Consider the following 14,893-nt stretch of genomic DNA (forward strand, 5'->3'; position numbering starts at 1 on the left):
TTTGTTAGAATTTTTTTGTAAAAAAACAAAACAAAAAGAGAATACACATTTTCTTTCAGAGTTTTTGTTTTCTGTTTTTACACCCAGTTTAAATTTGGAAACGTAATTTGCACTTACCTAGTAGCGTAGGTTTAAAAATGTATAAAAACATTTTGTATAGTGTAAGTAGACAAATAATATCATTGTCGTTAACAAAAGTGAAGTATAACTTTAAATATTAATCAAAAACTTCCTCTTAGTGTCTTTTATTTGCTGGTTTATTGCATTAGTTCAGTGTAACTATAAATAATGTCTCAGCTTTACGAATCAACGACTGTTTGACCATCATGCACTGTAAAACTGAAACAGAAACCACAGAGATCTGAGCCAACGTTCACTCAGTCAAACCGAGGAATCCATTGATAAACCCATCGGTCGTCCCTGGCAACAACATCTGCTCTTATCAAAATAATAAAAAAAGCCGTCAGCTCTGAGGATCTTTTGCTCGGCAGCACACGGACCGAACCACTTGCACTTTTCATTTCCGCTGAGAAACTTTATGTAACAGACAGCGGCTGCGTCGCCAAATGGCGGCCGTTAAAGCATAATGACTATGAAACCATAATTATTTGGAGAAGTACTCGAGGAGGCCCCCACCTTAAGTGCTCCCCGCGCGCGCCGCCGTATATGAAGGGGGCCACGCAAGAGCAGTCGCACTAATCTCCAAAAGAAACTTCATCTCCCTCTCTTTCTTTCTTTCTCTCTTTCTTGTCTCTTCGCCGATCTTCATTGTTTCCCCTCGCGACAATAGAAATGCACAAAAAGCACAGAGAATGTTCAATTGCTTGTGAAATTTAAATGGGGAGATTACACAGCTGTTGAAGCCCCCCCCCTCTTTCCTCCCCTTTCTCCCTTTCCTCCCCCACCCTCACCTCCTCCCAACCTCACCCCATAATGCATTTGTGCCGGCTCATTCGTTTTGTTTTGCTCTCCCTCTCCTCCATCCTTCCCTCCTTCCTTCCTTCCTCCACCATGAAACCTTTACCCTCTTTGCCCCTTCTCACTCTTCTCTTGAAATCATTGTCCAGCACTTTTCCAGGACATTTCCAGCTGCTACACACTAACACACCCCCGTCCCATTCCATAATACATAATAATCATAATAAACCAAACCAAACCAAACCAATCTCATTCTCTCTCCCAGAAGTCTGATTTAGTCTTTGGCTCTTACTTATCAATGAAATAATATCTTACATGCTTAGAAATTAAGACAAATTTATCATAGAACAACGCAAAAACATGTTGTTTTTGTTTTTAAACCACGCCTAAAACAGCTCTCTGTCACTATCTATCTGTCCCTCATCAGAGAAGACAACAGGTCCAATCCTGGAACTCAATATAGTATAATATAGTTTTCTCGCTAGGAACTTCTTTGGGAAAGAAATCCTTGGTGGGGTCTGAAAAAGTCAAATAGAGCTCTGGTAGCTGATGTCATGATGTGATAAAATAATAATTTTCTAGGACGACTCAAAGCTTTTCCAGGATATTTGACTATTTTTCTCAATTTCCATGTGTTTTCCATGAATGGAAAATTGGCCGGGAGCGTACAGTATCTATGTTCCCCGGGTAGGGAACATAGGACCCTCTTTTTGAAAATGGGTCCTATGTTCCCCGTTTTTACCAAAAAGGGTCCTATGTTCCCCGGTAGCAGTACATACTGGGGAACATAGGACTTTTTTTCAAAAAAAGGGTCCTATGTTCCCCGCTGTTGCTGGTGGATGGACTCTCTCTACCTATCTGGACTCTTTCTATCTGGCCTGTCTAGCCTCTACCTGGTCTTTTTACTAAACTTAACCAACTCCTTTCTTCATTGCCTAAACCCAACCAATGGGACAATTAGCCTACACTTCTCACTCAAAGTCACAACTCAACTTCTCACTCAAAAATAGGCAAAAAATATGCCAAGTCAATCACAACTCCACTTCCAGGTACGGGTATAAAAATTGGATGTTCCCCGGGTCCTTTTGGGGAAAAGCGGGAACATAGGACCCTTTTTTAGAAAAAGGGTCCTATGTTCCCCTGTCCCATACATAGTGGGGAACATAGGACCCGGGGAACATAGGGATGATCCCAATTGGTCAACCATTTTCCAGGTTTTCCACCTGCCGGCTTCACTCTTCTCTTTTCTCTCTTCTCTCTCTCTCTCTCCAGCTCGGGGTTCACCATGCATCCGACTCGACGGCAGCGGCGGCGGTGGCAGCGACATCGGACCGTCAGCTCATGTACTGCGAGGCCAAGATGGCGGTGCGTCCGTACCAGACGGTGAAGCAGCAGTGGTTCAGGTCTCTGCAGGAATCGGGCCTCGGCACCTGGGTGAAGAAACCGCCCGAGCAGGAACAGTTCCTACTGGAGGTCTGAGGCCGAGACGAAGCAAAGCAAAGCAAAGCGAGCGTGAGAGCGAGTGTGTGTGTGTGTGTGCGTGTGTGTGTGAAAATGAGAGAGAGTGTATGTGTGTGTGTGTGTTTGTTTAACCTTTATTTTTTTAGAGTAAGACTCCAAATCTTCACACCTGGACCTCTGAGGATCTCAGCTCCTCCGTCACAACTACAGAGAAAAAAAGGGACAAAAAAAAAGAAAAGATGGACTTCCTTTAAACCCACAAACACACATTTAAGCAAACACACACCTAAAGACCCCCCCTCTTCCCCCTTCTCCCGCCTCACACCCCCCCACCTCACCCCTCACTCTCTCTCCCTCTCTCTCTCTCTTCGGCTGTCAGGGAAGGGTGGGGTAACCTTGAGCAGAATGAAAGGCAGCCGCTATCTTGTCATCAGCTATTTCCGGGCCCCAAGGCTCCCGCTGAGGAGCAGAGCCACGGGGGAGAGAGAAGAGAGAAGAGAGAGACAGAGAGAGAGCAAGAGAGAGAGAGGGAGAGAGTGAGGGGGGGAGAAAAGGAGAGGGAGAGAGGGAGAGAGGGAGAGAAGGAGAGGTCCACGTCCAATTACCGGCCCTGTCAGGGTGACGGCTGATAGAGGAAGAAGGAAAGGAAAGAGTGAGAAAAGGAGAAGGACAGGACCATTGCTTCAGACCAGCCCTCCCCTTCTCCCCTTCCTCACCTCCTTCTTCACCTTCCTCTTCCTCATTTCTATCTTTGTCCTCCCTCTCTCTCTGACTCACCCCTTTGACTCCCTGACTTTCCTCTCCTTTTGTCTCCATCTCTTCGCCCTCTTTTCCATTTCCTCCACCTATTTCCCTCACCTCCTCTTTGTCACTCCCCCCCCCCTCTCTTTTACTCCCTCCCTCCCCCTCTTCTCTCCCTTCTCCCTCCCTCCTTTCTCCCTCCCTCACCTGCCTTTCAAGCGCGGCAGAGTTCACCACGACACGACGACAGGTTAATACACCCTCTCTCTCTCTTTTTTTCCTCACCCCACTGAGTAGCGAGAGGGAGAAGCTACATAAACGCCGCCATTACGGCTCAAATAAGTACAAGTGGAGGTGATGATGGAGGAAAAGGTGGGTGAGGGGGCAACAAGGGGGGGTATTTTCCCCTTTCTTTCTTTCCTTCTCTTTATACTAAATTTATTTCCTTCGACCTCACCTCTCCATCCCGTCGCGTCGCGGCCTGTTTCCTGTTTCCTCACCTCAGTCGAAGTCGCCGATAAGAGCGAGTTTCATTCAGCGATCGAGGCCTCGCTGACCTCATCGACGACGACTACTCGTGCCGCCATTTTCTTTTTGTGTGTGTGTGTGTGTGTGTGTGTCACAACCGCCCTGCAGGTTTTTTACCCCACACCACGACTACATCTGCCCCGTTTTATTTTCAGACGCCATTTACAAACAGATGTAGGAGTTAAAGATTAACAATGCAAGGTGACTGACCATGTAAATTTGTACCTCACAATATTTTTAAGTCTTTGCATATTTCATGATGTGAACATGTGTGTGTGTGTGTGTGTGTTTCGATGCAGCTAAATGTTTCTGTTCATTATGATCATGACTGTGTTGTTCTTTCCGTCACTGCTGTTATTCTCTTCAAGGCGTTTTAGAAACTGCCACCAGCTCGGCTCAGCTCAGCTCAGTCGCCTCAGTCACATCTGAGTATAGTGAGAGTGACACCTAGTGGTGCATTATGGGAAAGGTTACAAGCTCCAGCGAGGAGGGAATGAGCTTTAAGTGGAGGTCAGTGTGTGTGAGGGAGATGATTTTACACACAAGAGCTGAAAACTTGATCCAATTTTGTATTTATTTCAATTAAAAGTAACACAATACTGTGTAATCAGAAGGTTTACAGAGCTGTAAATGTGATAAAAATCTGTTTTTTTAGTCCCTAATAATAACATTTACAATTTAAAGTATCTATCAAGCATTAAATATTAAGTTTGGAAGAAAAAAATTATATTTATCAGGGGTTTAATGGTCAAAATGGTCAAAACAATGGTCAAATGGTCAAAAACGAAGCCGTTTACATGTGGTTTGATCAGATTTTAACTGACTGATGTAATTGGTCCAATTTAAGTTTTTCCTGAATCCACAGAGTTAAACCAGTGCAGAAGAAAATGATTATGTGAAATAACCTAAACTTTCCAATTTAAGTAAAAAATGTTCCATCTTTGTCGGACCTCATTACTCATGGTAAGAAGAAGAAGACGCTGACTGAGAAAAGTAAATTGAGTCTATAAATTATTTTTTCCCTCAACGCTGAGCAGGTGTGATGGGTCAAAGATGACACCACTGAAAAATATATTTTAGTTATAAATTTTATTTTAGTAGCTCATGATTTTTATGTCTACTTACTGTATATCTCTATGTGACAATTTTAGTAGCTTTTCTATGTCACTGGCTCTAAGCCAATCAGAACAGAGGAGGCTCTTGAGTCTCTCTTCTGATTGGCTGAGACTGTTTTCTGAATGATCAAAGAAACATAATAGTAGATTTCAGGTAAACACACAGAAAAAAAATCAAAACTCTGAAATGTTTTGGGGACGATGGGTTGAAGGTGGTGGGCGGGGCTTGTCTTGCCTGCTTTGTTATGACATCACAAAGTTACAGGAAGTGAAACGGCTCAGTTTCTGAACACAGGCTGTGTGCGTTTCTCTGTGGACTGAGGCTTTGATACTTTAACAGTATTAATATTAGAACCTAGAGCTGCTTTATAATTAAAAAACACATGGAAATTTCACTTTTTTTTTTTTTAGAAAATAGGACCTTTAAGATTTTGACACCGGACCAGAAAACACAGTGCGACAGTGAGTGAACTTATTGGGTTGATGATGATGATGATGATCTGGCCTCGGCTTGTGGCAGCTTCAGAAAACAAAACACAAACACTGAGAGTCGGTTTTTCAGGAACTCATTATATATTATCGTCTGATTCTTTGTTTACACCTGAACGTAGCAGTGGAAAAGCTTGAATCTGTTTTCCCACAAAGTGTCAAAGATCAGATTTTTTTCTTCGTCTGCTGCTGTCGTGCGTCTTAAAACCAGAGAGATAATGATGCGTTTGTGGCTCCATAACATTTAAACACACAACATACATTTATTATGACATTGTTCGTCAACATGCAGCACACCACCACCACGTCTTCTGGCGGCTGCGTTAGCCGTCGAAAACAGATTTACAGATTTATTTTGACAGATAATAAATAAATATAAGGCATGTCTGAATGGCAATATTGTATCTACGAGTGTACATATGTATAAAAGATGTTGACAAAGACGTGAAAGAGAAGTGTGTCTATGATGTAAATTTAAAGTATATGAAGAATTGCTGCTAAGATCTGTAAATTGCACTTCAGTAACAAATAAAAAGTGAATGTTTGTACTGTATATGTGAATAAAACCACAAAATCTTGTAATTTTATCTCGTCTTGACAGTTTTTTTTGATGTCACGACATTAAATGTGTAATATTGTGTCTGTGGGTGGGGGGAAAATGGAAATAATGAGCCAATTTTTATGGTGTTGGTTTCCACTTTATACCAGCTTCACAATCACCTTTCTATTGGCAGCTCGCGGCCCCCCAGGAGCATCCAGGCAAATATTGAAGAGGCCTTCTCTCCCCCTCCCAAGGGAAATCCATGGGGAAATGGTTATCTCTCCGTTAGGCTCGGTGGCAGGACCAGCCACCAAATTAGCCCGGAGGAAGAAGGAAGGCGAGGATGAAGAGGAGGAGAGATGGAGGGGAGTAACGCCTCCTCCTCAGCAGCATCCTCCCTTCCCTTCCCTTCCCTTCCCTTCCCCACCTCCCCGAGGCTGTGGACTCGGACTATGTGCTCCACAATAAACATCATAATTGACAATTTGCTCCGGTGGCTGGTCACGAGCAGCCGGCAATAATCTAATGGACGAGGACAGACAGAGACAGAGAGAAAGAGACAGAGGTGGGAGACGTCCACACTCAGAGTGACATTGTCTCAACATGAGAGGGAGAGAGAAGTAGGTTAATGTTGTAACCTCGATTCAATCCTGTTTTATTTTGTATAGTGCCAATTCATAATCTGCATAATCTCAGGATGCCTGTAAAACCAAACCGTTCCCACAGAGCAAACAGACAGAGGAGGAGGAACAACTTCCTTTACCTGAGTGGAAATAAGAGTTATACTCACAGGTGATGCTCATAAAGACAATAGTGTTAGTGGTTTATGGTTATTATGGACCCCAGGAAGAATAGCTTTGGCATTGCCATAGCTAATGGGGATCTGAATAAATCTAAATTATTGTAATACTGGTTGAAAAACTTACAATAATGATATAATATACCATCATTCATGCTGAAATAAACTTTCCAGATCACAATACATTACATTGATCTTACTATGGACTTTTATTTTGTAACACGGCAGGAAATGGGTAACCCTCAGTTGTAAACAGGAAGAGATTTTCCTGTTGTACACTTCATCTTTCTGTTTATATTCTATGTTTTTATTATCTTTCCCATCTCATGACCCCTTGTGACATTTTAATTCAACAGGTGAATGTAATAAAGAGGCTAATGAGACATTTTACTGACATAAGACATTCATATGTAAACATCCCCAATTCAGTTTAAAGATGTGAATAAAATAAAATATCATTCTACTTTAACATGATATTTTAAACTTAAAGCTCCTCTGGATCTTATGGAGGTACATTTGTGTCTTTATTATTCAACAAAAAAAGTTGATTTAAACAAAAAAGATATTTTCAATCAAATAAAAACTCCTTTCAATCAAAGAAAAAAAAGGGTTCAAATGCAATTTTTTGGGTCACAAATTTTTTTTTGCATTCAAACACTTTTTTTTTTTGGATTGAAAAGTTTTTTTTGATTGAAGTTAAGTTTGTATTGATTGAAACTATCTTTTTTCTTTAAATCAACGTTTTTGTTGATTGAATAATAAAGACACAACTGTACCTCCATAGAATCTTAGTTTGGTCTCCAACACACTTTTATTCTCAAATAACATGTTTGACATTAAGACTCCAGCAGCTAACATCTGTTTAGTTCAACAACCTCAAAACTTTAACAATTTGTTAAAGTTACCTGAAGTTAAGGTTGCTAGGCAACAGGAGTAAGCCCTCACCTGAGGAAGCAACCCAGTGAATAATATAAAGACTCAGGTTCTTGTTCAGACGACATATCTGAACTGAAACAGCCGGTTTAAATCTACATAACAAAGGATAAACACCAGGTGAGATCTGAACCTTTCCTTAAAATAAAGTCCCTGTTCACACACACATACCTCGTCGTTTCACTCTCATTAACACCAGAGTTCGTTAAAACCCAGAGGATAAGTTGTGACTAAGGATCTATATACCATTGAAAAGTGAATATATGTATAGAAAAAAGAAAAAAAAAGGTGTTAAGTAAGATGAAAAAGAGACACGAGAGCCTGGGAAAAGGAAATCACACATTTTTATTGGAAAGTGTCAGAGAGCACGTACCCGTCACAATAAGGTATGCAAAGTAGATCACATAATGAAGTTGGAGGTGAATGTGATTCGCTACAATGAAGCGAAGCCTATCCACTTTTTTTTAATATATATATATATTTTTTTACACCCGTCCAATCTGGCACGCAGTAATTTAATGTATCAATCCAAAAAATCATATTTCCTCCGAAGTTAGAATTCATATGTGGGGGCACAAATCGGACTTTGCCTTTTTCTTTTTCTACCTTGCAGATTAAAATGACAGCGATACCAGTGGGCGCCAAATTGAGTTCCCTGAATGAAACAGGAGTAAAAATCCTATCTGCTCGGCAGCAGTGGAACACAATTAGTTATTTAACAAGCATTTGGAAAAGTGCATTGATGCTCAGATGGATAAGGCTAATGCAACGTTTTCAATGCAATGGTATATAAGGCATTTCTACAAGTCATTACAGTTTTCTTTTTTCTTTTTTTTACACTGCAAAAAAAAAAAAAATCTATCCCCCCTGCTTCTATTGTGAGTAGAAACAGCAAGTGAAGTGTCGTCTGAAGCCAAACTCCCGGGGTAAGTTATGCATACCTACAGTATGTATGTATATATATGTATGTATATGTACACCGAGTTACAGCTACGACTCTCTCACACACGCACACATACACTGAAATAAGTTAAACATCTGTAGATCGATAAACGACAGCAATGACTTCATCATGTTCATGTTTGGGATATTGCACGAGTGGCACGAGGAGAAAGAAAGAAAGAAAAGAGAAAGAGATAATTAACCGTAGTTAATCTCAGACTGAGATTCACTGATTTTCTGGAGCACCAGAGACGACGTCAAAGAGAAGGAGCAGCGCAGTTATTGCTTCTTTTATTTATATATTTTTTGGGGATGAAGAGTGTTTTGAGGAAGAAAAAAAAAGGTGTTGGAGGTAAAAGTGTAAACACCGAAACTTGATATCGACAGGTTGTTTTAACAGTAACCAACATGTTCACTTACTGTATGGAGGTTTTTGGGGGGAAATCTCAGGCTACAGGAGGATGAACGATTAAAAAAAAACGAAAAAAAATGATTCACAGACGTCTAGAGAGGATTTATGAGACGTTGTTTTCCTGTTATTGCTCTGCTCTTGACACTTTTGCATCCTGATAGAAAAAAAAGGCAAAAATGGAGCAAAACTTTTAAAAAAAGAGAAGAAAATAAATAAAGACTGTAAACATGGAACAAGGCAAAGTTACAGTATCTTAAGTTTTGTACGTTTTAAACACAAGAGGCTGCGCTGTGAACTGAAAGCATCTTAAAATAATAGGCAAAGAGTCGAATCTCTGTTGACACAGTTTAAGACGACTCCGACTCTGAATCTGATATGTTTGGCTCCACGTTAAGGAAATAATTCACTAAAAGAATAATAATAACAGTAATAATAATAATTAAAAAAAGGTTTCACAGAAGACACAGTCGCTGCATGAGGCCACAACTTATATAACAATATAGTACACATAAAGTCTTTAAAACCATATAATCTACACACACAGTCCTGGCCTTTTTGTAAATTGTTCTCCGCTTCACTTTTTACATTTAGTAACATTCGCTCACACGATCCCGATACGTTTTATTTTTAATCCACATGCAGGAGCGTCGGTTCAGCAGTAACTTAAAAAAACAAAACACACACAGACACACACAGACACACACAGATACAGACACACACAGCAGTGATGTGAGCAGCAGCCTGAGACTCAAATACACTTCAACAACGACAGAGAGACTACAGGTGAACGGATCAGCTCTTAAAGCCACGTCACAAATCACAATCCACATGCTATATAAGTGAGTGAGGGGGTGGGGGGGGGTGGTGGTGGTGGGAGGGGATCGAACACGCAACGGCCTCGCACACGCTCACACACGCACACTGTTGTCCTCCTGGGTCAAGGAAGGAAGGAAGGAAGGGGAAAAGAAGGAAAGATACGAGAGGGAACAGATTGGGTCAAATAGGAAGTAAGGGTGAAGGGAAAAAAGGAAGGAAGGGAGGGAGGGAAAAGGAAGTAAAGAAAGATAAAAGGAGGGAACAGATTCGTTCAAGGAAGGAAGAAGAAAGAAGGGAAGGCGGGAAGGAAGGAAGGAAGGAAGGAAGGAAGGAAGGAAGGAAGGAAGGAAGGAAGGAAGGAAGGAAGGAAGGAAGGAAGGAAGGAAGGAAGGAAGGAAGGAAGGGGAAAGGGAAGGAAAGATAGAAGATGAGAGGGAACAGATTGGGTCAAAAAGGAAGTAAGGACGAAGGGAAAGAAGGAAGGAAGGGAGGGAGGGAAAAAGGAAGTAAAGAAAGATAAAAGGAGGGAACAGATTTGTTCAAGGAAGGAAGGAGAAAGAAGGGAAGGAAGGAAGGAAGGAAGGAAGGGGAAAGGGAAGGAAAGATACAAGATGAGAGGGAACAGATTGGGTCAAAAAGGAAGTAACGGCGAAGGGAAGAAAGAAGGAAGGAAGGAAGGAAGGAAGGGAAGAAGGAAAGAAAGATGGAGGAAGGGAACAGATTTGTTCAAGAAAGGAAGGAGAAAGAAGGGAAGGCGGGAAGGAAGGAAGGAAGGGGAAAGGGAAGGAAAGATACAAGATGAGAGGGAACAGATTGGGTCAAAAAGGAAGTAAGGACGAAGGGAAAGAGGGAAGGGAGGGAGGGCAAAAGGAAGGAAAGAAAGATGGAGGGAGGGAACAGATCAGGTCAATTGGATCAAAAGAGGAAGGAAGAAGAAGTAAGGATGGAGGGAAGGAGGGAAGGAAGGATTGTGGGAAAAAAGGAAGGGAGAAAGGAAGGAAAGAAGGAAGGATGGAGGAAGGAGGAAGGGACCAGATTGAGTCAATTTGACCCAGAGGAACGACAGGAGGATTAAAAGTGTTGTTGCACGGTGGAAGATCAGGAGACGTTCTGCTGATTTAGACCGAAGAAGAATAAAATCTGTGCTCTCATCCATCCATCCATCCATCCATCCATCCATCCATCCATCAATCAACTCTAATAGTTTCCTGCTCGTAGGAAAACGACACCGACGACGGTGATAATGAACAATGTTGTACAGTACTGTGTAAAAGTTTTAGGCAGGGTGAAGTCAGAATGCTTCTCCATCATGCAATACCACCATCAGTGAGGCGTCTGATTGGACCCAACATCTGATTGGAGCTCAACATCATCCAGTCTGTCTGGGATTACATGTAGAGACAGAAGGATCCAAGATATTTGGAAAAAAAAAAAACACCGGCCCAGTTCCTTCAAAAACTAGTGTGTGCAGGTCGTAGCTACCTAGAAGAATTGATGCTGTTTTGAAGGCAAAGGGTCGACAGTCACACCAAATATTGATTTGATTTAGGATTCTCGTCTCTTTATTCACTGCATTTTGTTAAAGGGACAACGAGGAGTTTTGGAAAAGCGAAGCGTTTTCCCACTATATTTATGAGCCTCCACGCGCACCGTAAAATTCTTTGACCGGCGCAAGACAGACTCATGTTTTCATTCAACAATAATTAAAGTCACTTGCATGCTATTTGGGAGTGTAAATTCATTAACCCATTCTGGGAAAAAGTGCTTGAATATATAGGGAAATGGGTGGGGTTAACAATACCGATATCACCAAGATTGTGCCTACTGGGAGACCAAACAGAACTGCCCAGTATACCCAAATGTAACCTTGTAGTGATAAAGTTAGGGGTTGTTACAGCTGCTCGAATGATTCTCAGAGTATGGAAAAGTACATCCTCTCCAGATGTTAAAAAATGGATAGAGGTAATGTTGGAGGTTGTATCATATGAACACATGTTAGCCAGAATCAATGATGATGTGGACAATTTCAAGAGGTCATGGGACCACTTTCTCAAATGTAATGATGTGACAATGTGTTGACTGACTGCACTGATGTGAATGTAACTGATGAATGTTTAGATTGGTTGTTTCAAATATGAGCATTTATCATGGGCCGTTGTATACCTGAAAACAATACTGTCTGTTTGTATGTGTTTACATAAAAAATAAAATAAAAAAACTTTAATGACAAAAGAATTAAAGTCAGAGGTTCAAAGACGATCACATACCGCCGTAGTTCCGGCCATAAACGGAGATTCGGCGGCGTTATTCTCATGACTCGCCACAAAACCGAAAGTAAGGAAACGCTGGTCAGCTCGACCAGCATTTCCGCCACCACTAATAATAACAAAATAACGATAGAGACAAAACGATATATTTATCTAAAATGGGCCCATTAACAAGTGTGGGTAGCGGAGATTCATCCACATTAACGTGAGACTTTTTTATAACCAAATAGAAACTCCTCGTTGTCCCTTTAATTGATTGATTAAAAAAAATGAACACTTCCATCTTTGAAAGTATTCAGCTTTTTTTCTCCCCACACCTGCCTAAAACTTTTGCACAGTACTGTATCTCTCTCTCTCTCTCACACACACACACACACACACACACACACACACACCTCCTCCTCCTCCTGGCTCGGTGGATGTGGATGAGAAGCAGCGAAAAACATGACGAGAGTGAACGCACTTCACAGGGTCGACGGGGGGAAAACACTTAAAGTGGAGGAGGAGGAGGAGGAGGAGGAAGAGGAGGAGGAGGAGGAAGAGGAAGAGGAGGAGGAAGAGCAGGAGGAGGAGGAGACCACAGGTTACAGTGTTTTTATTTGTACCGTGCTGAATATATACACATGGAGAGATTTCTGATTTCTTGCCGCCGCCGCCTATATGTCGCTGTTTGTGTGTGTAATCATGAGTGTGCTTGTATATATTATAGATATATATATGTGTGTGTGTGTGTGTGTGTGTGTGTGTGTGTGTGTGTGTGTGTGTGTGTGTGTCTGTGTCTGTGTGTGTGTGTGTGTGTGCGTGTTTCAGTGGCTTCACTTCTCCTGCAGCAGAGCAGGGATGTTGATGTTCCAGCCGATCGCCTGCCGGTCGAAGCCGCACGTGAACAAGTTGCACGACTGGTTCTCTTCGTTCCACGCCGTGCAGCAAACCATGCGCCTGTGACCCTGCACACACACACACACATTGATCATTCAAAACATTAGATCGATCAATTAAAACACACTTCTTCCTGTCATTTTGATCGCTCTCTCTCTCTCTCTCACCATCCTGTTGCTGCGGGGAAGTCTGGCCAGCCTCACTCCGCTCATGTCGAACAGTCGCACTTGTCGGTTGTCGTGCGGCAGAGCGATGATCCTCTGGTTGGCTGAGACGCTGATCCTGAAAACACAAGAGAGTATCGTGTTAATCGTGTTAATTTGAAACAATAGTACAGCCAGAATATTCACATTTAAAAAAAAATATTTGTCCTGTCTCTGTATTGGCCAGTGTGATTGGTTTGCATGTCTAATCTATGTAATATATGTTGTTTTAATAGCTTTTTTGCTAATTACTCTTTTTTTTAAGCATACATTGCATGGATGAATGGCTAATCTATGTAATGTATGCTGTTTTTTATTATTAAATTAACATGTCTATTTCCATCTGACGAAGGGACTGCTGATGAAAATTAGGCCTCAGCTAATTCGGGCACATTTATTTTCTATTCAGAAATGTTGATTAACGTGCACTGTCCCTTTTTAAAAATAAAGAATTTGAAAAGTGAATTTGAAAAAAGCACGCAAATCATGTTTCTATTTTGAATTTGTGTTTTGGCCTGTTGTGCTGCCCATCGCCACCTCCCAATTACGAAGTGGCATTTCTGGAGTGGCTCATTTTCTTTTGGACACACACAACTTTGGGAAAACAGACCATTGTGCAAAAAGCTCAGTGTATGTTTACAGTTTTATCTGCTTTATTTCTTTCTGTTACTACAATGTCGCGGCTCCGGTGGCATAGAGACTGTGACCGCTGCAGTATTTTGAATTTGACTGCAGCAACAGTGTTGACCACAGTCTTATTATACAGCTCCTTTTAAGTTTTAGGAGTCACTTAATTGAACTACCGAGTCCAGATCTGCAACTGTGAATCTGATCAGCCTGGTTCGGCTCAAGTTTTTCCTGCTGATGTTGACAGATGTGCTGCTCTGTGGTGGCCCACAAAATAAAACTGATTTCACATTAACATCTTGGTGCTTCATGTCCAGACTCCTGACATGTACAGGCAAGTTTTTCTGTAGCCTGAGACAAACCTGAGATCAGACACTGATGTTTTGTTATCTGCTGTTTTCTTTTTTTATCCTGGTTTTGCTTTATTTTACTGGATTTAATTGATTATAAAGCTCTGTCTGTGTCTGCGAGAGGTGTTAGAGTAAACAAACTTTGCTGAGGAGAAGTCTCGAAGGTTTAATATTAACAGAAACATCGAGCACAAATTCACTTTCTCACATTTCATCTTTGTTAAAGTTTATAACTGGACTCAGATCAGTAACTGGGAGAGAAAACCGTCACCACAAAGTCGAAAAAAAGACCTCATTAATCTCCAACTTCCATCCCATCACCAACCTGTTGACAGCTGAGTCCGTGCGGATGGTTGCTATGGGCGACCTCATGTTCTTCAGATCCCAGACCTTGACGGTTCGGTCGTCGCTGCCTGAAACCACGTTGTCGCCCACGGTGAAGACGGCCGACGTCACCGTGCTGCAAAAAAACAAAACCAAAGAGAGATGTTACACAACGTGACGTACTGTCCTTTTAATGACAGTCTGAACACCGACTGTCTCCTGTCACGTATGTTCAGTCACGTACATGTATAGATGTCAGATAATCTATTGAATTTACTTTTTCCTTTAACGGGATAAAACACCAACCTGAGTGTGAACGGTGCAAAAACAGAGAAAAGACAAGTTTTCAACTTCTTCTGGTTTGGCGATGAAAAGAAAAGTGACAACTGAACCTTTATCAGTTTTTTCCTGCTTTGATTATTAATGGAAATTTGGAATTTAAAACACTTGAGTGGAAATCAGCTTTCTTAATTTTTTTGGTAAGACACAGAAGTAGTAAATACTTTTGCGATTTTGGTTTTCTCATTTCAAAAGGAAATGTCAATTTC

At 41.5% G+C, this 14,893-nt stretch overlaps 2 protein-coding genes across 3 annotated transcripts in view; one reads left to right on the plus strand and one right to left on the minus strand.

Moving 5' to 3' along the window:
- adarb2 (adenosine deaminase RNA specific B2 (inactive)) overlaps positions 1-2,648 on the plus strand; it is a 217,482-nt gene extending 214,834 nt beyond the window's left edge. The window contains exon 10 of the mRNA XM_085763456.1: positions 2,191-2,648. Coding sequence (XP_085619582.1) covers positions 2,191-2,397 — 207 coding nt within the window. The 3' untranslated portion in view covers positions 2,398-2,648. The remainder of the gene's footprint in view (positions 1-2,190) is intronic.
- A 5,204-nt stretch (positions 2,649-7,852) lies between these two features.
- Positions 7,853-14,893, minus strand: part of LOC146966319 (WD repeat-containing protein 37-like) — a 30,398-nt gene continuing 23,357 nt past the window's right edge. For both annotated transcript variants that reach the window (XM_085762771.1, XM_085762770.1), the window contains 4 exons: positions 14,347-14,481; positions 13,009-13,123; positions 10,757-12,909; positions 7,853-9,800 (listed from right to left, as the gene is read on the minus strand). In XM_085762771.1, the coding sequence (XP_085618897.1) occupies positions 12,778-12,909; positions 13,009-13,123; positions 14,347-14,481 (382 nt within the window). In that variant the 3' untranslated portion in view covers positions 7,853-9,800; positions 10,757-12,777. The remainder of the gene's footprint in view (positions 9,801-10,756; positions 12,910-13,008; positions 13,124-14,346; positions 14,482-14,893) is intronic.

This window comes from Trachurus japonicus, chromosome 20, assembly GCF_045865225.1.
Source record: "Trachurus japonicus isolate A0001 chromosome 20, Traja_1.0".
NCBI lineage: Eukaryota > Metazoa > Chordata > Actinopteri > Carangiformes > Carangidae > Trachurus > Trachurus japonicus.